Here is a 19,559-nt window from a genome sequence, read left to right as displayed (position 1 = left end):
ACACACAGAAAGAGAGTCCGAAAGTTGAATGAGAAAAACCCTTTAATAAAGTTACCTAATTATTAAAAACCCTGTTCATAACATCCTCTTGAGACGTTGGTAATATGGGTGTTGACGCATTTCAAAGTAAATCACAGTAAACCTGTAATTAAGTCATAAAACACTTTTGGCCAGTTATAAAGTAATTAAACATGGAAGCTAAACGCCTGCTGAGTCAGCGAATGGCTGAACTCCCGGCTCAGCCTCCACAAAGTGAGCGACTAGCAAACATTCCTTGCTCTTTCGCAAACATTTACCTGCCATCACTAGGCTAGCATTACAATAGCCAAACTTTCCCTCTCATTCCCCTCGGCCAATCATCTTTCAGCATTTCCCTGAGCAAAGAACTGATTTGCTCTTTGACCTCAGCTCTGGCGGAAAGGGACTTTGTTGTTTGTCGTCTAATGTACACTGAGAGCGGCCATAATGCCTCTTTCTAAAAAAGAACTGTTTTAATGCCCACAAGTCCAGGAGGTGACTAATGATTTAGGTTAGTGTGAGCGCTCCTGACAGCTGGGCATTTCCAGTATTAAAGACCACAATAAAGACACTTTACACAGTGGAAATCTCACTAGTACATTTAGAGGTGTGTGTGTGTGTCACACCATGCAATATGCTGTGCAACGTAAGATTGTTTGCATGTGCATGACTGAAGTAGGGTGTGTGCGTGTGTGTGAGATTCAAATATCAAATATTACGGGCCATCTGTCTGTTCTTGTTTGCCCACATGCATACCTCAGAAAGAAGGGTGATGCTGAATAGTCACATGTGTGTGTGTGTGTGGGTGTCATACATGCTGCTGTCTCTAAACATTAACCTGAATGAAAGGAAATGCATATCATGTGTTGCGTGATATCTGGGCCATCACACATGCTGTGGGATATCGACCCCCACACGGCCTGTGCTGTAGGTATAAACTGCCCCTCCGCAACAGGTCAGCGGCCACAGCTGTTCCCATGGCAACACTAGAAACAGAACCACACCAGGCAGCTATAAAGAATGACAATACGGTACGTACAACATGGGGGGGGCTCGTGTACTGGAAAACTACACAAGGGGAAAACGGTTCTTTCTGCAGCTATTTCCTGATCGTTTGGCAGGTCCATCCTGTTGTGCTCACTGCTGGCAGGACAGAACCGTAACAGCGGAGGTGTTCACAGCAGGCAGCTATAAACCAGCAGCACTCAGAAATCTGAATCAAAGGAATAATGCAAGACTTTCCCCATTATTCCTCAGTTTTCCTCTCCTTGTCCTCTGGAATGATAGAAACACACCAACACTGGAAATGTTTAAATATTCCCCAACAGACAAATTCTCACATTTCTGTCCCATTCACTGGCAGTGGTAACCAAAGTTTAAAGGGCCGCTGATGACGAGTGCGTTTCTGTGTCGACGGGTCAGCCCGAGCTGGACATCTAGATAGCCAGGGCTGGCTCACAGACCTCTGAGATGACCCTGCACGGCTACTGAGACTGCAGAGTGTCACGCGTTCATTCCCTGCGACGTATTATCACTTTTCTATCACGAGTACTGAGCATGTCCCTCTGAGTGTGTTCCTGATATATCTCTGGCTATTACCCTCGCCTGTTTCAGTTTACAGTTGTTGCTTGTTTTACTATAAAATAAACCCGGTTATCTGCAAGCATCTGGCCTGGTCTCAGATGTCACAGAGCTACGCAAACACGCACAGCAGGAAAGTACCAGCAGCCGCAGAGGACAGGACAAGCCAAACAAAAACACACGATTCCAAACAGACGTCGAACACTGCACAGGTTGACAAGTGAGGATGAGCGAGAGAAAGATTACATCTGAGGGAAAAGGGATGGATGAGAGATGGAGAGACAGCTGCTTTACGTAGACGGACAGACAGACAGAGCACAGCGAGACGAACACTCACACTCCAGACAGGACTTCTACCGACTGGGTCTTGGTCCCGTAGTTGACGTCCTGAAAGGCCAGTACCGGCCCCAGGAGATCCACACTCAGACTCCTCTCTGCGAACTCCGGTTCGCTGAAGAGTTTTATGTTTGGAGACGTAAACTCCTGCAGAGATCACGGACAGCATGCAGGTGAAAATCTCTCCAATTCTTTTGATTTGTGTCCAGCGTATATTTAGCATCTGTTCTCTACGCACCTGGCTAGGATACCTTTTTCTGTTGAAACTACGCTTAGGACTGTGCTAATGTAACGATCGCACTGAGGCATGTGGGGGAGGAGCTTACCGAGTTTACAGGGCAAATGGAACGCAGGAAGTCCCCAGATCCTGACCAATCGGAGCAGTCGACATACTCGCCCTCCTCCAGCACATATTGGCGGCCCTCGAAGTATGGCTCAGAGTAGCCCACCCAGCTGTGTGACACACACACAGACAAATGGAGCAGAGCTAGACGGACTTCCGTATCTACCCTATCCATCATTAAGGTAAATGGCGTTAACACATCACTCCTTAAGGTGGTTCTGAAACATGCCCTCACAGGCCACTCAATATCCTCAGAGACCCCACAGAGGGCAGTTTTGTGGCGTGGGCAGTTGAGGTGGGGGCTGTGCTCTCGGTCCGGGTCTCGTTCACATTCTCCTTGGGCTCCTCAAGTCCCTCGAGCTCTTTGATCTCACACACATCTCCATCAAGCTCCACACACATGCCCTGAAACAGAGGCTGCTCATACAACAGTGCCTGTTAGGGGAGAGAGAGAGAGACAGGGAGGGAGAGAGAGAGAGAGAGACAGGGAGGGAGAGAGAGAGAGAGAGAGAGAGAGTGTGTGTGAGAAGGGGGGAAGGGGGGGGTGAGAGAGAGACAGAGAGAGAGAGAGAGAGAGTTCATTCAAAAGCCTCAAAGCTCTGCACTCAGACATCACCCACACTGGACATGAACACACATGCCCCATGCGAAACACGTGCTGCTTATAAACCTTTCCGTTTGGGAATTCTCAGACAGTGGCACTGCTTCAATGTGGTCTGTGCGTGCCCAGAATGTTCTGAATGTTGAGAATTCCTCTCTCCGAGCCACTCCCTGCGCCGCTGCCCTGTATAGAGTTAGGAACCTCAGAGCACGACCGGAATACCGGTCCTCAGCCCGGCTAGTCCAGCTGAGTTGGAGTTTGTCAAGCACCTGTGATTCGACCCCTGGAGGTCACCACCTCAGGTGTCGGTCAGATTCCCACAACATAAACGATAGCTGATGCTTTCAAATGCTGTAAATGGAAAATTCTAAACCTACAAAAATCGAGTTAGGTTTTCTTTTGACAGGTTTGGCTAAACACGGTTTCTTTCTGCTTTCAAAATATCCAAACAGACTTTTTCAGCCTTGAACGGTTCTAATGATAAAAGGGTGATGGAGCTGCCACTAGGAACGAACAAAGACCCAACAGCACCAAACAACTCAAAAAACAAAAGAAAGCGCTGTCTGAGCATGCTCAGTTACTGCCCACTTCAGACATGTGAGAACAGGCACATTTCGACCTGAAAGAATACAGCCAGTTGAGGACTTGTAAATAACACAAGACACTGAAGACCCTGCTGAATGCCCAGGGTCTCAGCAGGGCACAAGCCCAACATTGCAGGAATGAGAAGAGTGAAATTACCTTGACCTCGTAAGGATTCTCCACCTTTATCCCACCCTGAAATACACAGAAGCGAAAGCCATTTCACTTCGGTGTGAAGATGTGTTCAGTTCACATGTGGTGCTACAGAGTTAGCGTTAACACACACACACACACACACACACACACACACACACACACACACACACACACACACACACACACACACAATGTGGGTTCAGTGGAGGAATCCCTTTACCATTTTGAGTGGCCGCAGTGATCCAACAAAGGGGGCAGGGAAGCCCCAGGACTCCGGGCAGGGGTACTCTCCTACCTCCAACACCACCAGCAGACCATGGAAGCCTGGATCGCTGAACACCTGCCAACTATACACACGCACAGCAGATTCCCTGTTATATACGTTCCATACGGCTCAGGTAACCTGCCTAAGTCACATCTTACTGCATGATCCAGCCTTTGAAGACAAAGACAATGATTCATCTACATAACGAAGACTTCTTCTAACTTCCACCCAGAACAAAGAGAAGAGAGTATAGGGGTAGTGTTTATGTAAACAAACTCAGAGTTTTATGAAGCTGGAATATTGAACTGCAAACAGGAAGTTAGCGCTGCAGGCTAAAGTGTGCTGTAATCGTTCATTATTAACAAGCTCAGTGTTTCATAAAGGCTTAGGTACTGAGGACAAATATGTCTCCAGACAACGAACATACTGCTCCAGACACGCACTAGCAGGTCGACATTCCAGTGACTGAGGGGACTAAACACACCCACACCCACAGACTCCTACTCTGCCAAGTGAGCACCAAGTGAGTCTTCGTTGTGTGATTTCAGAAAAAAGAGAGGGCTCACTCACACTCCGGAATGGACTTTGATGGAGCCGGTACTCTGGGGAATTCCATACGCACACACCTCAATGGTGTCATCACAGAACGAGGACACGCGTCCCATTCCCTGAGACTCCGCAAAGAGGTCTATCTTAGGGATGCTGTAGTCCTGAGGAAGGTGGCGTGGGAGAGGACCTCATTAATATGCAAAAAGTTAACAGTGCATGTTAATGCCTATATTTTGCATTTATTAACATACACACACATACACACGGTAATCTTCATTTAGAACTTTGACACATGATAACAAGTAAGTGTTGTGACTAAAGTCAAAGCCTGTTTAGTAAATTCGTCCATCGGTTCATTATTTGTTTTTTAGTTCATCATCAGTAGCACTTTCTGTGCTCCAAGTGCACGTGCAAGGGAACTTGTGCACAAGTGTAAAATGTGTTGTAAGGCAGTCCTGTTCAGCCAATCAGCCGCCTGACTGGCTTTCACATGGGCACGAAACTCTCCTTTCTCAAGAACCTGAACATTCCATCTGAGGCTGTGTGTGAAGCCATCGCAATGTCACAGGGTGCATGTGCAAGCTAGCAACCGTGGCAACGGCACCTTCAGCACCCCAAACACAGCCAAAGAGTGTGTGCCAAAAGACATAAATATAAAATGCCTCTAACCGCATTCCTGCTTTTCGCAAAAAAAGGCGGTTTTGAATTCCCTCTCTCACACAGCTCCGCCTAGTTTGTGCTTAGCCCCTCTGCCTTAACCCTTAACTCCCTTTTTAATCACTAGATCGTCACCATTATATACAGGAGGGGCAAAATTGTTCAAATCCTTTGTGCAACAGAACAACGAATGGAATTATCGGCTGCAATCCCGAGGCCAGATTACCCTGCAGTTTTTACCAATCCAGCGTACCCGACCCAACTCATGATAACGGGCCTGATAACGACTGACACACTGGATTAGATGTTGGCACCACTGGGAGGGGGCTGAGGGTTTAGGACTGTCGTTGAAGTTCCAGCTTTAGCAAACTAAGCCTTCTGCTTGACCAAGACGGTCTTACCCTCACAGCCAGTCGAATGGACCCGATCACCATGGGTGCGGTGGGCAATGGCAACCCGTTTGGTCCCACTTCCTGACCAGGTTCCATCTCTGCCCACTCATTTGCCACTTCTATTGGCCCTTCTTCCAGAGCAATGCACCGGCCCAGGAATCCTGGCTTCTCATAAAGCACCCAGCTAGAAAGAAAGCACAAGAGTCAGCCGTTAGTGTAGTGGCTAACAACACAGCCTCTCCCAGGGACAATGGAGGTTCAGGCCCCAGTCTTGGTAGGTGCACCATGCTGTACCAATAAGACACCTTGGGCACAACTCCTATTTCTCCAAGATGATTAAAATTGTAAGTTGCTCTGGATAAGAGAGTGTCTGGTAAACGTGTAAATGTCCCGTGTGAGACAGAAGAAAGATGTTCACATTTCTTTGCCCTTTCACATTAGCTATAGATCAGAGCTGATCATTTCCATTCCCAGAGGACACCAGCCCTGCTTTACAACAGCTGGTGATAACCTTCAGTAGAGTTAAAACATAAATAAATGTGTAAATGCCAAAATGCATGGAGAAAGTAAAAATAATAACAGAGTGAAAAACTGAATAAAAACTGGTTTTACTCAAGTAAACAAAGACAGAGTCTATATGCAAGATGCTAAAACAAGAGGCCCATAAATCTGACACCCTTTGCTCTTATATATGTAACGTATTTTCTGTGGAAGTTGTAGTTCCTTAAATCTTGTATCAAATTAAAAAACAATCCATCTTATCTGTATGGATCGCTGTATGACTCATCGTCTTCATTCGATAAACCATCTATGAGAAATGTGAACTCTCACCATCCTCTGATGACCTTGAGGGAAATTACAGGGGCGAGCTGTAAGGAGGAGGCGTCTTCTACGTCCCTGAACACCTCGTACGCTTGTCCTCCAAACTCGGCTTGCTGGAAGATGACAAGCTGTGAAAAGAGATAAAAGACTTCTCACTCCTGTTACACACAGTCATACACGGTGCCATAATGCACTAGCCTGTTTTTCATTATTATTAACCCCCCCAAACCCTAAAACAAACAAACAAACAAATAAATATACACAGAATTACAACATTATATATACCACTAACAAAGTATAAATTCATCAGTACCTTTCCAGGGCGTTTGTGAAAACCTCTTATTGCTGTTATCTGCAAAGAAACAATCGCGCTTTAAGATCTGTGCAAAAATCAGAACAAACCAAAAAGTCTAAAATATTTACAGTTACAACTATGAAGTGAGAAAGAACACTGGTACTTCTTCTGAAGTGTAACCGCCGCTTTTAAAAGCACGACAACCACACAATCATCACCTCTGTAATGTTTTCTTCACACATGGCATCTTATAAAATGTTTAGTGAGGTTTATTCCAAAACCATATACTGTTACTGCAGCTGATTTTCCAAACAGGAAAGCACACCTTAAAAGGTCAAGAAAAGCTCTTACAGACTTGAGAATCGACATTCCTCATGCCCAGGGTTATAAGGTTTAGGATTTTAAGAACACAAAGGCAATCAGACGAAGAGGAAAGCAGTAACAATTAAAGCAGATGTCAAATAAAATACTTAAAAATAGTCCTGTTCTTTTTAATCTTGTAGAGAACATACATGAATAACTTGTATATAAACATAATTTGTACTTATACCTATTAAAAAATAGAGGAAGTGCCGACAGCTTATTGTAAAACTTTTGAGCTCCCACCCACCTGTGTCTGTGTAGGTGAGGTTAGTTGGGTTTGAGGTGTCGCAGGTTTTGTCTCAGAATCTAGTCCCGGGAGCCCCGGTATCTTATGAATGTTCTTTGGCCCTGTATTCACTTCTGAAAGCCCAGACGTCATGTCCACTTCCACTACAGGTATTAGGGAAGGTGTTTCCAGGCTCTGTGAGCTAACTGGACTGCCTTCCTTGTCTTTCTTTAAGTACTTCTCCAGGATATCAGGAAGTTTGATTTCAGAAAAGTTGGCAATGGGAGGAGAAATGGAGGGGCTCTTTTCTGAAGCACCAGGTCCATCCTTAAGTGGTCCCTGATCCATCGAGTTCTCTTCTGCCCCTCCTGACAGCATGACAGGTTCACAAGGCATCACTGCACCCTTTTCCTCTGACTTTGGAGCTTGCTGGGAAGGTGTAGTGGTTGATACGGTTTCATTTTTAACTGCCTCAGGCTCAGGTTGGGCTTTAGATTTGGTCTTAGTGGTGCTCATGAGGTTCGACAGGATGGCCATTCTCCCTAACCGGGAAGAAAACTTTACGGAACCTTCTTCCGTGTTGCCATCTTCCCCATCTGGCTTGTCCTCGGCACTCTTTTTACCTTCATCTTTTTCCTTTCTTTGAGTAGAAAGGGCTTTGAAGAGGATACTATCTTCAGTCCCAATGCGTTTGGGGGTCTGTTTACTCCTCGCCTCCTCATTTTTCCTTTTGATCAACATGGCCGGAGATGGATCTTTTGGGCCCTTGTTCTTCCGTATTCCAAATTTGAACTCCTCTGGATCAAAGGTCTTCTCAAAGTGATCTTCTTTAATGGCTGGCAGGGTGAAAGGGGGTGTCAGCATTCTGTTTTGGCCATGTTTTTTGGGAGGGAGAGAGAAAGGGGAGCAGAGTTCTCTAATGTTGCGTATGAAGTCCTCCGAATCATCAGACGTGTCCAGGAGGCCATCATCACTTGCTGAGCAGTCCAGATTCCTCTCAATCTTACTTTGCTTCTTCTCAAATCCTTGATCGACGTCTAGCCAACTAGATGGAGACTCCTTAATCTTTGAGAGTTTTTTGGATGACAGTGGCAGGTCCTGGGATGTAATATGCTGAAATGTACTAGTCAGTGGTGGTGTTTTTTCAAATACTAACCCAGTGTTCTTATCCTGAGATTTTGGCAGGCTGGCTTTGTGCTTCTGGTTGATTTTCATGCTGTCGGTGGTACTTTTTTGCAGAACTTCACCCTGCTTCTCTACATGGACAGTGACCTGGTCTGTGTCTTTGGCTTGGTCAGTGACTTTATGCAGTACAGGTTTCTGGTCAGAAGCAAGGATTCCACTTTGAAGACTTTGCTCTTTGGTTATGAACTTAATCATCTCGCTATCTGGCTTCTTCATGCTGAAGTCATCCTTCTTTTGTTCTGGGACATGTGATTTCATTTCATCACAAACTGTGTCTGCTACTTTTGCATCTGATGGCTTCTCTAATACCTTTGGTTCATCTTTGCTATGTGGTCTCTCAGTGCTTTTCATTTCAATGTCTGTCATTTTTTTGAGGTCTACTGGCATGATTGACATTTCATCTATTTTTGCAGGAGTGCTTTCATCCTTATGTTTAACATCTCTTCCTGAAAGACTTCCTTCACTGTACATATTTAGTTTTGCTTTGGGCTTACCAGCTAAGCATTGACTAGTGCCATCAGTCGAGATGTCTATATCTGATTTAATCATTTGAGAGTCGTTTGCTTCTGGTGCTGGTTTGGATTCACCATAGCCAGATAATTCTACACCAGTCGCTTCAGAGAGAGCTTGTATTGAGTTACCAACCATGCTCTCATCCGGTGTGGAAGCTATGGTCAAAACAGTCACACTCTGTTCCTGTCCAACTGTGTTCTCTTTCTGTTCGCGCACCTGTTGTGAAGTACTTAAGCCTACACTATTGTCTATGCTCTTAACACTCGCGTCCTGCACATCTTCAGCATTGCCCATTTCCTGTTTAGGTGCTTTAGTTTTTAGGTTTGTAGTAGGTTTACTGGTCTTACTCATGCATTGCTGCTCTTCTGCCTTGTCCATTCTTGGTTCAGACATCTGAGTTGGAGTCTTCATATCTGCCATATGAACTATGGTCTTTATACCAGTGCTTGTCATTTCAGCAAATTGGTTCACTTTCTGTTCACACACATTAGGTGAAGCCTTTACATTGGCAGTAGCATCTGTCTTCTTATTCTCCACAGTTTGCTTCTCTTTACGTTCACTTATTTCAGGCTCAAATGTTTGGGGTAGAGTCTTGAAGTCACCAGTAGGTTCAGAGACCTTCACAGGCACACACTGCTTTCCTTCAACTTTATCCACCTTCTGTTTGGATATCTCAGGTGAGGGCTTTACATCAGCAGTATCAACTGTGGTCTTATTCTCCACAGTCTGCTTCTCTTTACATTCACTTATTTCAAGCTCACATGTCTGTGATGGAGTCTTCAAGCTGTCTGTGGTGCTTTTTTGGATAACTTCACTCCGCTTCTCTACATGGACAGTGACCTGGTCTGTGTCTTTGGCTTGGTCAGTGACTTTATGCAGTACAGGTTTCTGGTCAGAAGCAAGGATTCCACTTTGAAGACTTTGCTCTTTGGTTATGAACTTAATCATCTCGCTATCTGGCTTCTTCATACTGAAGTCATCCTTCTTTTGTTCTGGGACACGTGACTTCACTGCATCACAAACTGTGTCTGGTACTTTTGTATCTGATGGTTTCTCTAATACTATTGGCTCATCTTTGCTATATCCATCAAAAGTATCAACTTTTGTCTCCACATGAATTACTTCCTCTGCCTGAACCAATCTGGTCTCTGATGGGGTTTCTGTAGTTACTGCAATACCATTAACCATATTTATTTTTAGTTTTTCCCTCTCAGATACCTGTGAGGTCTTTGACATGTTCTCTGGTATGAGTGACAAAGTTGCTTGCTGTGGTCTGTCAGTCTTCTCAGTGCTTTTCTTTTCCATGTCTGGTGGCATGATTGACATTTCATCTATTTTTGCGGGAGTGCTTTCATCCTTATGTTTAACATCTCTTCCTGAAAGACTTCCTTCACTGTACATATCTAGTTTTGCTTTGGGCTTACCAGCTAAGCATTGACTAGTGCCATCAGTCGAGATGTCTATATCTGATTTAATCATTTGAGAGTCGTTTGCTTCTGGTGCTGGTTTGGATTCACCATAGCCAGATAATTCTACACCAGTCGCTTCAGATTGAGCTTGTATTGAGTTACCAACCATGCTCTCATCCGGTGTGGAAGCTATGGTCAAAACAGTCACACTCTGTTCCTGTCCAACTGTGTTCTCTTTCTGTTCACGCACCTCAGGTGAAGCTTTTACCTCAGCAGCACCATCTGTGGTCTTATCCTCCACATTCTGCTCTTCATGTTCACTTATTTCAGGCTCACATGTCTGTCGTGGAGTCTTCAAGTCAGTAGTGTGTTCAGTGGTTTTCACAGACACACTCTGCTTTTCATTAACTTTATCCACCTTCTGTTCGGACACCTTGGGTGCAGTCTTCAAATCTACCGTGTGTTCTATGCTCTTAGTGCCTCCACTCACACCATCTTCACTTATTTCCTCTTCAGATGTTTTAAGAGGAGTCTTGAGATCTGCAGAATGAGCTACTGTTTTCTTTTTCAGGTTTTGTATTTCATTGCCTCCTTCCACCTTCTGTTTGAATACCTCAGGTGAAGTCTTTACATCAGCCGTAGCATTTGTGGTCTTATTCTCCACAGTCTGCGTGTCCCTGCATTTATTTATTCCAGTTTTACATGTCTGTGGTGGAGTCTTGAAGTCACCAGTAGGTTCAGAGACCTTCACAGACACAGACTGCTTCTCTTCAACTTTATCCACTTTCTGTTCGGACACCTGAGGTGGAGTCTTCAAATCTACAGTGTGTTCTATGCTCTTAGTACCTCCACTCACACTGTCATCACTTATTGAAGTCTTGAAGTCACCAGTCGGTTCAGAGACCTTCACAGACACAGTCTGCTTCTCTTTGTATTTATTCGCTTTCTGTTCGGACACCTTGGGAGCAGTTTTCACATTTGCAGTATGTGCAGCTCTCCTCTTACCTCCACTCTGACCGGCTTCACTCAGTTTAGATGTTTCACAAGGACTGTTCATGTCTGCGGTGAGGCCTGTGGTCCTATTACTCACACGCTGCATCTTTTCAGGCTTGTCTGTTTTCTCAAAGAGTCTAGCTGGAGTTTTCAGTTCTGCAGTGTGCACCACAGTCTTATAGCTAACATTTTCCATTTCCTTTTCAGATACTTGAGTTGAAGTCTTAACATCAGTAGCATGTCCCGTGGACTTCATAATCACGTCCTGCATGTCTTCGTCTTTGTCCAGTTCCTGTTCAGATGCTCGAGTTGGAGATTTCAGTTCTGCAGTCTGATCTCTGGTCTTATAACTCACAATTTTCACTTTGTACGTTTCTTGTTCTGATGCTTGACTTGAAGTCTTAACATCTGTAGTATGTTCTATGGGCTTGTCAACTTCCGGTTGTGCTGAAGTTTGTGTGTGCGCAGTGCGCTTTACGGATCGAACGCTCACACTCTGTGTCTCTCTGGCCCTGTCTTTATTCTCTTCAGGTTCTTGAGGCACATCTTGCAGGTGTGTCGTACGCTTCGTGGTCTCCACACACACACTCCGCATCTCTCCTGCCAAGTTCATGTTCTGTTCCGACACTTGAGAAGGAGACTGTGAGTCTGCAGAGTGTTCCCCTTTCACTTTTTCCATCTCTTTTTGGGGTCTTGGTTTAGTAGGACTTCTAAGACGTGGCGAGGGAATACTGCTACATGCCTTTGGAAAATCCCCCAGTTCTTTCCCGGGCCTTTTGGCTTTGGGCTCTGTTGAGAGCTTCACCACAGCCTGGTCACACACAGCCGATTTACCAGGGCTCAGAGGACCGTTGCACGATGATGAATCATCCTTCTCCGGTCTGGCATCAGTTTGTAAGGGTTGCCTTAGTGACTCACATTCGCCATAGTCAGCTTCTTCCTCTGAGGGCTGTTTTAAAACAGTGGGCAGGGCAAAACGAGGAAGCTTGCTTCCTGTTGGTGATGTATCAGACTTCTGTTTTCTTGGACTCCTTGATCTGATGATTGAGGTTTCAGATGTCACTTTCTGCTTCATGCTAATTTTATCTGGTTGCTCTGTGTCTGTAGGAGTGGGAGGCATGTTGACAGTTTCAGTTTTTCCAATAGGTTTAGAACTTTTGCTGACTGACTCCGTCAGTTTGAGCTTAAAGTCAGCTGCCTTTTTGCCCAAAGGCAACGTCTGTTCTGAGACTTTCACCAACTTACTCTTGGTTCCTTGATGTCTTTCAGGAGCAGTAAGTGGTTGTGTTTTTGACTTTACACCTTCTTTAAAGACGCTCAAATCTTTAGGTTCTGCTGAACTTGCATCATCAGTAGGTGACGATGCGGACTGCTCAGTTTTGTCCTCAGTGTTCAGAGACAACAATTGTCTTCTTCTCTTTGGCTCATGCTCTTTTGTGGGTGGACTCTTTTGTGCCACTCCTGGAGTGGCCACACTTGGCTCATTCCTAAATGGTGATCTGGTTTCACTTTTACCGGCTGGTGGCGATGGCTGAGGTTTTGTGACGGCGTTACGTGAGCTGTACGTTCCTCCTTCACTTGGAGTCGTCTCACGTGTCTGAAGTGGAGAGCAGACTGCCGTGTCGGGTGACGTGCATGTCTCTGCTGTTTTCTTTGGCTTCGGCAGGACCTCAGGGGCAGTCTTTTTGGGGATTTTTGTCTTCTCAGAGGGTTTAAGGGATGCAGCAGGCTGCTCCCTAGTCGTCTGCGATTTGCTCCATTTGTTCTCTGTGCCAGTTTGTGCTGCTTTTCTTGTGTTTTCTTCCTTCGTGGCCTCGGTGTAAATCATGGCTCGACTCATGGCTGCTTTGGTCTTAGGCGCCACCAGTGGCGCCGAGCTCTTTCCAGCAGTCCCTGTGCTTGGATCACTGCCAGCTCTTTCCTCGCGCCTGGACACCGTGACGGAGCTCTGCCGACTGTTACCGGCTGAGCCCGCTGTCCTGAGCTGACCTCTGTATCCAGACATTTCTGTTGCCTTTTCTGTGTCTGTGATATTATCAGACAGCTCCAAGGGCCCCTCTACATTGTCTTCAAGCTTCCATTTTGCACCAGGCACGTCGCTTCTCTCTCCTAGAAGGTCGGACGACTGCTGGGTGGGCTGCTTGTTTTCCACTCCAACATTCTTGAGGTTTGGCCGACTGTGGGAAAACAAAAACAAAAACTTAAGGAAAGATATGCTTAGAGACAGGTGGCAGTCAGACTTAGTGGAGATGTATGCGAAGCAGCCATCAAGGCTGTGGAAAACCTTCAGTGTATTTCTGAGAATCAAAAGAATATAATGAACAGAATATAATAAACAGAATCCAACAGGCATTTTTAAGAAACCAACTGTGCCATATAAATAACAGAAATATAAATATTCTGAATGTTAAAATGTTTCCTTTCTTCCTCAATGCTTCAATTATGAAGTTTAAGTTTAATAGCTCCTCTTGCTGAGTATAAATCTGATCCAAAATCCAATATTACTGCCTTAAGCAAGAATGCAGTATCTACTCAGCACACAACAGTGTAACTGTGGTAACTAATGACACATCTTGGACCACCTAAGTCACTAAATTATTTGGCAAAGCGGAAACAACATTCAGTATTTTTTTTTTGAGCACACAAAGTGTAATAAATAGATCATTACATATTAGCCAGGGGCCCAAACGGGACAAGGATACTTTGAATCTCCTGTGAATAAGCTCTGGGCTAGGTTTAGCATGGGGTAGCATTAGCCTGGGGTGGCCTCACAGTCAAAACCAACTTGTCTTAAATTACTCTCAGAAACAGGTCTGCTCCTATAAGCATATGCCCATTCATGGCAACGCCGAGAACTAGCATGTTTGATGACCCTAAAAAATGCTCCGTAGAGGTACGGAACTGTCACAAAAATGGGTAAAGCTTAAAAAGAGCGACTTTCTTGCTTTGAGAGGTCAAGAAAACAGATCACAGTATCAACATCAATGGTGGTAATAGAACGCTCTGGGGTCAAGGAATGTGAGACAATAAACTGGCTGCATCACTCAAGGTCCGTATCGCCACAGCGACAAGGAAATGGCTTAACATGATTTGAAAACAAAACAAACAAAAACATACAACACCAACTTGGTTAAAAGTGACCATGACTGTCAGTATCAACATCACAAACTGTTAAAAGACGTAGACAAAGACTCATCCGTCACTGTGTACAGAGTCAGTAGGAAGTGTGGTCATGTGCAATCACAGCGTATCGGGCCCGAGGAGATCAGATAAACGGGCAGAACAGACTAAATCAAATACTGCTGCCACTCAGCATAACCGTAACGCGATTTAGGTTTAGAGTGGTACAGATTAAGTTATATGTTAAAATTCAAATTTCTTCAAGCTATTGAAACAGGCACAGTCCATTAGTCCATACTGCTGACTTCTTCAGGAAGCAGCTATAGTATGACTAGTACCACAGGTCTGGACAGGTCAAAAAGATTGTTTGAACAAGAGACTCGATGCATGAGGCCCAAAGTGTAATTGTTTTTCATTCATTTCTGACTTTCTAAACTTATTAGGCATCAATATAAATTAAGTAATTGCCAAACAATTCAAATCCAGTTCGCACTAATGAGAACACCATGTTACACGATTGGCTCTGAATTGTCTTTTAAGTCTGCGTATTCCACACAGCCGTGTGAGCTATGAAAAGATGCGGGGTTCTTTGTTTTCGCCTTATACATAAATTCATGGGAAACTGGAGATCATATTGCACACTGTGGATTCTACAGGAACAGGGGAAGAAAAGAATTCCCACAAACACACACACACAAACACACACACACAAAGAAGAGAAGAGAAATACACACATCACAGATGGACTCACATTTTCACTTCGGATTTCTGCTGTACCCGGACTGCTACATCCAAGTTTGTTCCCGGTCCGGTTTCTGCTTCCTTGTAAGAACCCGGTGAGTCGACCCACACCTTCTTGGCGAAGACCTTCTCGCGCTTGGACAGCTTCACGCTCTTGCGCTTCTCAGCTTTGACCTCCACCGAAACGAGATCCTTTTGCTCAGCGTCCTCGCAGCTCACAGGCTCTGGAGCGCCAGTGCTGGGAACGGGAAGTTTCACCTCCGAGGCTGTAGCTAGCCGAGACACGGGGGCAGCGGTGCTTTCGTGTCCTGGTTGGGGAAAGCACGGGCTCTGGCTTCCTGGCACTGGCGTCCCCTGAGCAGGAGGGGTGTCCACAGGGCTCTCGCTGTCTTCCTCCAGGTGTGTCTCCACCCACACGGCTCTGTGCAGCTGCACAGGTGAGGGCAAGGTTGGTGAGAACACCTCCTCGGGGTCAGGGGGCGAGGCTTTGGTGGGGCTGACAAACTCCCGAGAGCCATCGCTCCACTTGCGTGATCGCCGGCGACTTGAATTCCTCCTCCCCATGACGTTGCCGTCGCCCTGCTCCGAGGAGCTCTCTGAATTTGACTCGTTTCCGGACTGAGAGAGTGTCACCCCTGTCAGGGCAGCGCAATTCCCTTTGCCCACGAAGACGGGATTTAAAACACTCCTTTTAATTTCCGTCCCCCCTTTGGGGGATGGGGAATTGGGTTCAGACTTGCTCTTCAAGGGAAGCTCGGCACATTTCAGTGTCGTCTGTGTGATCAGGCCCTCGCCGTCTGCCTCTGTCACGCTGGTCTCTTCCAGGAACACCCGGAGTTTCCTGCTGGCCTCGGCCAACAGATGCTGGCTGTCTGGGGTCTCTCCACACTCCCGCCGGGTCACCAGGTCCTCTCCGTTCTCCAGTCGGCTCACCCGCCGTACCACCACCAGCTCCTTGACGCTCCCTCGCCCGCTGCTGCCGCTGTCAGCAAACGGCAGGTCTCCTCCGTCCTCAACGAGAGAGGCAGCACTGTGACCCCTCTGGAGTTCAACCTCTGGATCAAACACCTCGTCTCTGTCCAACCTACCAGGTAACGCCGTCCGGCTCGCAGGTGTCAGGTGCTGGCAGGGTTTGTTCTCCTGGGGCACATTTTCATTCGTTTCTTCAGAATCGGTTGTACTCTTTCGTTTTCTTATGAAGAATGTTGCAACACGGTTCAGCACGCTCTCCGAATTCTGCGGCACAAAAGAAAGAGAAACAACGCCGGTTTTTTAAATGTTCCCTGGTATCAAACTGCTGCCATACCACCGAGTCATGGAAGTTTGTACAACTTTAACTTTAAGCTGACATTTCAGCGAAGACATCTTAAACTTTCAGCCAAAGACACAATCAAATGCTCTGCAAAAACTAAGTTAGTTCAGTAAAAGCTTCACTTTCAAGGGAAAACATTCTTCTGTTTTGAGTTTCCCTAATGTGACTGCGAAAGAATCTTAAATCTTAAAAAGATTTTTCTTTATTTGTAGCTGGTACAAGAGAACAGAGAAAAGTTACACAGCTACTGCAGAGAAAATGTGAGGGGTGGATACGTATAACCACTTTAGTAAGAAAAAGAATAGAATTGAAAATATACAAATGAGGTTAAAATACGTATACGTGTTATATTAGATATGAAAGAAGGCATGACACAAATAGTGGAAATGAACGTGAAGTTTTCCAAGTTAATGTAAACAAACTCTTACGATGAAAACGCAGTTCCTCACACAAATAAGGGTTGGCAACCTGCCAGTTATACACCCGTTAACCGAACTTTAGTAACACGAGCGTAAATAACCTCACATGCACCATAAACCTAAAAGCCAAACAGGACGAACACTTGTAGAAAGTTTTCTCATAGCCTAATTCTGTTAGTAACCAGCTCTGTGGCTCAGATCAACTCTTCCGCAGGTATTTAAGGGCTTTGCAAAACTAGACGAACAAACACGGAGACCTTAGAGATCACACCGAAATATTTCCATCTCGTTACTGATTAGAATATAAACATCGTAACTCACAGCCCGTCTGATACATTTTAATCCCACTAAGCGACGTGAAGTTTGCAAAAAGAGGGACGGCGTCTACGCGCGCAGCCGACCGGATCGCCGCTGGACACGTGAATAATTGACCGTGTGTCTCTACCGCGCGTGTCGCGTATCCGTTCGCCTGCCCGCACCGAGGGGTCGCGCGCTTGGCCCGCCTCTCCCCGCCCCTTCCCGAGCTAGAGACCACCCTACACCCCTGGTGAAGCCCACCAGGTGGGGGATCGGAGTGCAGAGTGAGCCACTAGCGCAACGACACTCACCATTTCTTCAAAGTCCGCAGCGTCCCGCGACTTGGAATGTCACCTGTAGCCCAGCGGAACTTGGTCAAACCCACTGAGCGAGACCATAAAACCATGAGCCGTCCTTAATATTGCGCAACCGAAACCAAACACAAAGACAAGCAAACGAAAAAACACACAACTCGGTTTACAAGGTGACTAAACTGTAGGCCGCGGACAGTCTAAAGGCTGGGTCGGTCTGCTCGAGTCGAAGGTACACGCTGCCCTGCTCGCTCACGGGCAGGTAAGTGCCACACCGCTGTCGTGCTACCGCCTAACCGACGGACAAGGCAAACAGCTCCCCGGTGAATCAGCTGCGCCTGGGAGCGACCACACCCTGCTGCCTGTCGGGTGCGTGACACCGCGCCGGTGCGTTAAACATGATTTAAACGTGATTTCAAATGGATAAACAAAGACATGTCGTGTAGAGCTAGTATCTGGAACATTAACCTCAGTTTATTACACAGGGGACACAAAATTCCTTCGTGGAAAACTAGTTATTGCCATAAACTGACAGTTATAAAACATTATGACTGGTTGCCATATTAATGCAACTTTTCCTATTATTTGCGTGCTGCCAGCACACATTAATCAGACAGATACGTTTCCAACCGATCAGGAGACCGATCTGATTGCAATAGGACTCCTTTGCGTGTGATATACTGCATCCCGCCTCCGGAACAACTAGAAAGGCTAGACAGGTAAAGAACAGCGCACCTTTTTAGGTGAAACACAAGACAAATACTGCAAGTTTGTTTGCTTGTTTGTTTGCTTTTTTGCTATGCACACCTGTAACTGGATAGTTGATGACCTCACTTACCAGACACCCAAGGACTCGATACAGCGACGTGACCTCACTAGATGGGGGGGGTCGGGGGGGTCGACTGTAGCGCCTTAGAGTCAGTCACTACTACCAATGTACACAGAGTAGTAGCTCACTGACTTCTCAGACAGGCTCAAATGTGGGAGGATTCCGTAATACATCAGTGATTACTCACTTTTAATTGCATTTAATCACCACATTAATAAGTCTTTTTTCCCTTTTCTCATTTCCAACCAGTATTCATAGTCAGCATTTTAGTTTCCTTTACATTAAGTCTGTTTAACTTTGTCATTCATACTATCTGACATCGGCACAGCCTGTTTGTTAGAGGAGTGTGTTTGTTAGAGGAGTGTGATTGTAAGTTCTGTTCTCAAATATGTTCAACCGACTGGTTCAGACGTGTATTTGAAGTTAGTGGCTGGCACTGCATCACTGTGTGTTAGGATCAGTACGAGTTTCTGCCAAGCTGAATTTGAGCATGTCTGCAGCCTGTGTGCCGCAGTGTTCACAGGGCTGTTCGGGACGCCTTCCCAGGCTTCGGTGATCACGTTCACCTGTCCAGTGACCCGTGGCTATTAGTCCAGGGCCCTAGATGTGTGGAAAGGCAACAGTGACACTTCCAGGTGTATAACACCTGAGCAAAACCTTCAAGGGTCCTAGACATGTAAAAAGCTCTCAGTTTAGTGGCGTTCGTGATGAATAACTGTCTACTGTGATTTTGGCTCTGCCCCTGGGTCTTCTCCGTAAGAATGCAAAATAAGATCAAATAATCTATAATCATATGGTCTTTTATGATCACTGGATATTCCAGTACCACTAATCCAACTGTGAAAAACACAGTAACTACAGCCAGGGCCAGTGACGTCAAACAGGCGAGGAAGCTGTTACTCATTAAAGATGCCAGTCTGATGCCCTCCACTGGCAGTTTGAGGGAACTGAATTCAATGCAAAGATTTACATTGACTCGGGAAGAAAATAAAAGAAGAAAGGAATTGAAAGTTAAAAGTGGCGCCTAATTTTGTATCACGTGTAAAGTGACAAATACTCTGATAGTATATGTATAAACACTGAAAGGTTGCCTTAGTAACACAAAGATGAACTTGGATTGAGAATTGAAAGTCACCCAGGACTGAAGAGACGCCTCAACAGAATACACGCTTTAAAAAAACTTAAAAAGTGACCACAGAAGCTAAACATCATTAAAATGTCCCTGAACAACCACCAAGCGACAC

General features: G+C 45.7%; 1 protein-coding gene across 3 annotated transcripts in view; it reads right to left on the bottom strand.

The window, feature by feature from the left end:
* crybg1a (crystallin beta-gamma domain containing 1a) overlaps positions 1-19,559 on the bottom strand; it is a 46,258-nt gene that overhangs the window by 7,224 nt on the left and 19,475 nt on the right. For 2 of the 3 annotated variants that reach the window (XM_027028771.3, XM_081722264.1), the window contains exons 3-13: positions 15,158-16,383; positions 7,208-13,463; positions 6,616-6,654; positions 6,312-6,430; positions 5,490-5,664; positions 4,453-4,592; positions 3,838-3,964; positions 3,621-3,656; positions 2,514-2,713; positions 2,262-2,388; positions 1,937-2,082 (exon numbers count right to left, since the gene is read on the bottom strand). In XM_027028771.3, the coding sequence (XP_026884572.2) occupies positions 1,937-2,082; positions 2,262-2,388; positions 2,514-2,713; positions 3,621-3,656; positions 3,838-3,964; positions 4,453-4,592; positions 5,490-5,664; positions 6,312-6,430; positions 6,616-6,654; positions 7,208-13,463; positions 15,158-16,383 (8,591 nt within the window). Of the gene's footprint in view, positions 1-1,936; positions 2,083-2,261; positions 2,389-2,513; positions 2,714-3,620; positions 3,657-3,837; positions 3,965-4,452; positions 4,593-5,489; positions 5,665-6,311; positions 6,431-6,615; positions 6,655-7,207; positions 13,464-15,157; positions 16,384-17,486; positions 17,795-19,559 lie in introns of those variants that run through there. The other variant, XM_081722265.1, reaches the window with a different exon arrangement.

Source organism: Electrophorus electricus, chromosome 10 (genome assembly GCF_041902795.1).
Source record: "Electrophorus electricus isolate QZ-2024a chromosome 10, ASM4190279v1, whole genome shotgun sequence".
Lineage (NCBI taxonomy): Eukaryota > Metazoa > Chordata > Actinopteri > Gymnotiformes > Gymnotidae > Electrophorus > Electrophorus electricus.
The sequence above is the reverse complement of the archived record's forward strand: the minus strand, read 5'-3'. Positions and strand labels throughout refer to the sequence as shown.